Below are 2,809 nucleotides of genomic sequence, written 5' to 3' on the forward strand. Positions count from 1 at the left end.
TAATATACATATATATATTAACCATGGTTATCCATATTATTTCTATGTATCAAACAGACGCGGAGCGGGTTTTGCTTCCTAAAATGGCGGACGTGGCGCTCCATTGCGTACTACACGTCATTGCACGTGATTTCGCATGAGTGGTTTATCTTGTTCACTCTACGATCTTTGGTTCTGACACCTAACCAATGTATGATTGGGTTGAGTATAAATACCAAATTAGTGTATTTATGGGTGCGTGCGTGCGTGCGTGCGTACCTGGGTGCATGCGTATTTTCATCCATGTCTCTGTACCTGTGCACAAGTACAACTCGATTACATAGTTAACATTAGCTGTTGCCATTTGGCTTTGTGGCTGCGGTTGCCATGGCTGCAGCGGCCTCCCTGTTATTGATCACGTTACCTGTGCAGCTATAGTGTTGCTATGAGAGGTGCCAGAAACTAATTGAAGTATTTATAAGTGCTTGCTGAGACCTGGAAACTGTTTGTTATACAGGCAAGTAGTTTGTTATACTACAATGCAGCTAAAGGATGTCTATAAATAGTGTGGAAAATTGATCTTGGGTACATGCCTTGCACAGGCAGCATTAGTCCGCAAATGCAGACGTAAACTCCGCTTTGCTAATCTGAGGGTGCGGGTTTATCCCATTACTGGGGTCTGTGTCGGCTCGGACTAAGGCAGCATGAGAGAGTGAGTTCAATCGCTACGCTATTACATTCATCGCAAGTCATTCGAGTGACTGCTGCAATACATCTCTGGGTACCTACATTGATACATCGTTACCCACTTACCATTCATCTCAGCCTATCAGTGCTAAGCTTTTTCTTCATTATTTGCAGTCATTATCCTACGCGTGTGCATATAGATTTATATACTATTTTGCACTCGCACTTCTGTAGTTGATCCGGTGTATTTTTCTCTGCAGATGTGTGCGTAGGTGATGGCAGACCCGGTAGATGTGCCCGTCGCCGCCGGCAACGACTCAAAGTTTGATGCCCTCGTAAACTTTGAGATAGAAAAGAAGATCGGCAAGGGTCAGTTCAGTGTCGTCTACCGAGCGAGATGCAGGTTCGATTCTAGCATCGTCGCGCTTAAGAAAGTACAGGTAAATCGACTTAAATCAAGTTGCTGGCTCAGGAGTAGATTCATAATGTAGGTGCTTATGTAGGTGTACGTGTGTAGATGCCTTATATTGATATATTGGAGACGTATCACTCATGCATGGTTTGTGTAAGAATCTACGTGAATTTGCTTGTGCTGCCAATCATATATAGAGTGTGACGTGTTCGATGGAAGCCATTAGAAGTTACCATGCTTCTTACATTCTCATAGTATAGCTTAATAGGCATGCAGACTCCCAACTAATATAAGCAGCCGGAAATGAGAACCTGTGTGAATGACTACATGCCTGTTGAGATTTCAGCCAGCATTCACTCTTAATAAACTTTGATCTGAAACTGAATGAAAATAGATCTATGGTCATGTTGGGCAGTATAATCAACCTTTATTCTCATGCAAAGTGAAGTGCCCAGTGTTTCTGTGAGTTGCTTGAAGTCTTTAGCTTTTCCTAATGGGCTTTAATGGTATTTTGTCAGATTTTTGAGATGATGGATGCAAAGGCACGCCAAGACTGCATCAAGGAGATAGATCTCCTTAAGGTGAGAGGAGTATATAAGACTATATCTAACATATAGATAGTATAGTATAGATAGTATAGATAGTATAGATAGTATATATAGTAATAGTATAAATAGGTGCATGGTAAGACGGATGCCTACCTGGCATGGCAACCCATAGTTCAATTAGCCACTGGCATAAAAAATGTCGTTTCCAGGGTTGGAAAATGGGCCATAGTCCTGGAACGTTCTGTTAAACGTCTTATTTGTGTTTGGTCTTAGAAAGTCCTTTAAATTAAACTCTCATCTTTCTTGTCTGATAGGCAATTAAATTTGCTCTATGTGAGAAATTGTTCTTTAATTGTTGATTGGACGACATGGGGCACAAAGATTGTGGTCGGTTAAAATCTTGCAGTAGATGAAGATCGTTCTTCAACCTCTGAAAAACTCCTGGAAAGTGTTGCCTCATTTGTGCGAATATTGAGAGTGGCACAACCCCACAGCCATTAGGCATGGTAGTAATCCAGGGCTTGAAACTAACACTCCTGCTCGCGCAAGGCTAGTAGAAATCCTAGAAGGGCTAGTAACATGTTTTGGCTGACCATCCCTGCTGATGACTGTGGGTAATACTCACCGGTAATCCGTAGTGCTACTTTAGTGCCGTATAGCTACTTTTTGTGCAACTGATTCCATCTAATTTAAGTATAAAATTTGTGTGTGGCTAATGTCAAAAAATTACAAAACCTCACCTTATCACAAAGTGATGATGAGAACTGATGACAGGCACCAGGGTCAGAAGACCAAATTACATGTGTAGTTGCACGTGCTCAAGTAAAGTCGAAACACTGGCTGTTGATGATGTACGGGTTTAATAACCGTCAACTGAAATATATACAACTGAACGTCATTAAATATAACCAAATACAACTACTAGAAAAATATAACTAATGCAACTAAAGATATATTACAGCTGTCTCTTACTAACTTTGCCCTTGCGTCTCTGTTGAGCACAGTGCAAGTATACTAAAAATATGGTTATCACCTGGAATAAGACGTGCACATAATGCTCGTGCGTGTGCTTAACTGTTAACTGGTATAAGACGTGCACATAATGCTCGTGCGTGCGCTCAACTGTTAACTGGTATAAGACGTGCACATAATGCTCGTGCGTGTGCTTAACTGTTAACTGGTA

General features: G+C 41.3%; 1 protein-coding gene across 2 annotated transcripts in view; it reads left to right on the plus strand.

The window, feature by feature from the left end:
• LOC106809331 (serine/threonine-protein kinase Nek7-like) overlaps positions 1-2,809 on the plus strand; it is a 20,035-nt gene that overhangs the window by 9,872 nt on the left and 7,354 nt on the right. For both annotated transcript variants that reach the window (XM_014812380.1, XM_014812379.1), the window contains exons 2-3: positions 927-1,106; positions 1,597-1,659. In XM_014812380.1, coding sequence (XP_014667866.1) covers positions 942-1,106; positions 1,597-1,659 — 228 coding nt within the window. In that variant the 5' untranslated portion in view covers positions 927-941. The remainder of the gene's footprint in view (positions 1-926; positions 1,107-1,596; positions 1,660-2,809) is intronic.

This window comes from Priapulus caudatus, unplaced genomic scaffold (assembly GCF_000485595.1).
Source record: "Priapulus caudatus unplaced genomic scaffold, Priapulus_caudatus-5.0.1 Scaffold345, whole genome shotgun sequence".
NCBI classification, from domain to species: Eukaryota; Metazoa; Priapulida; class Priapulimorpha; order Priapulimorphida; family Priapulidae; genus Priapulus; species Priapulus caudatus.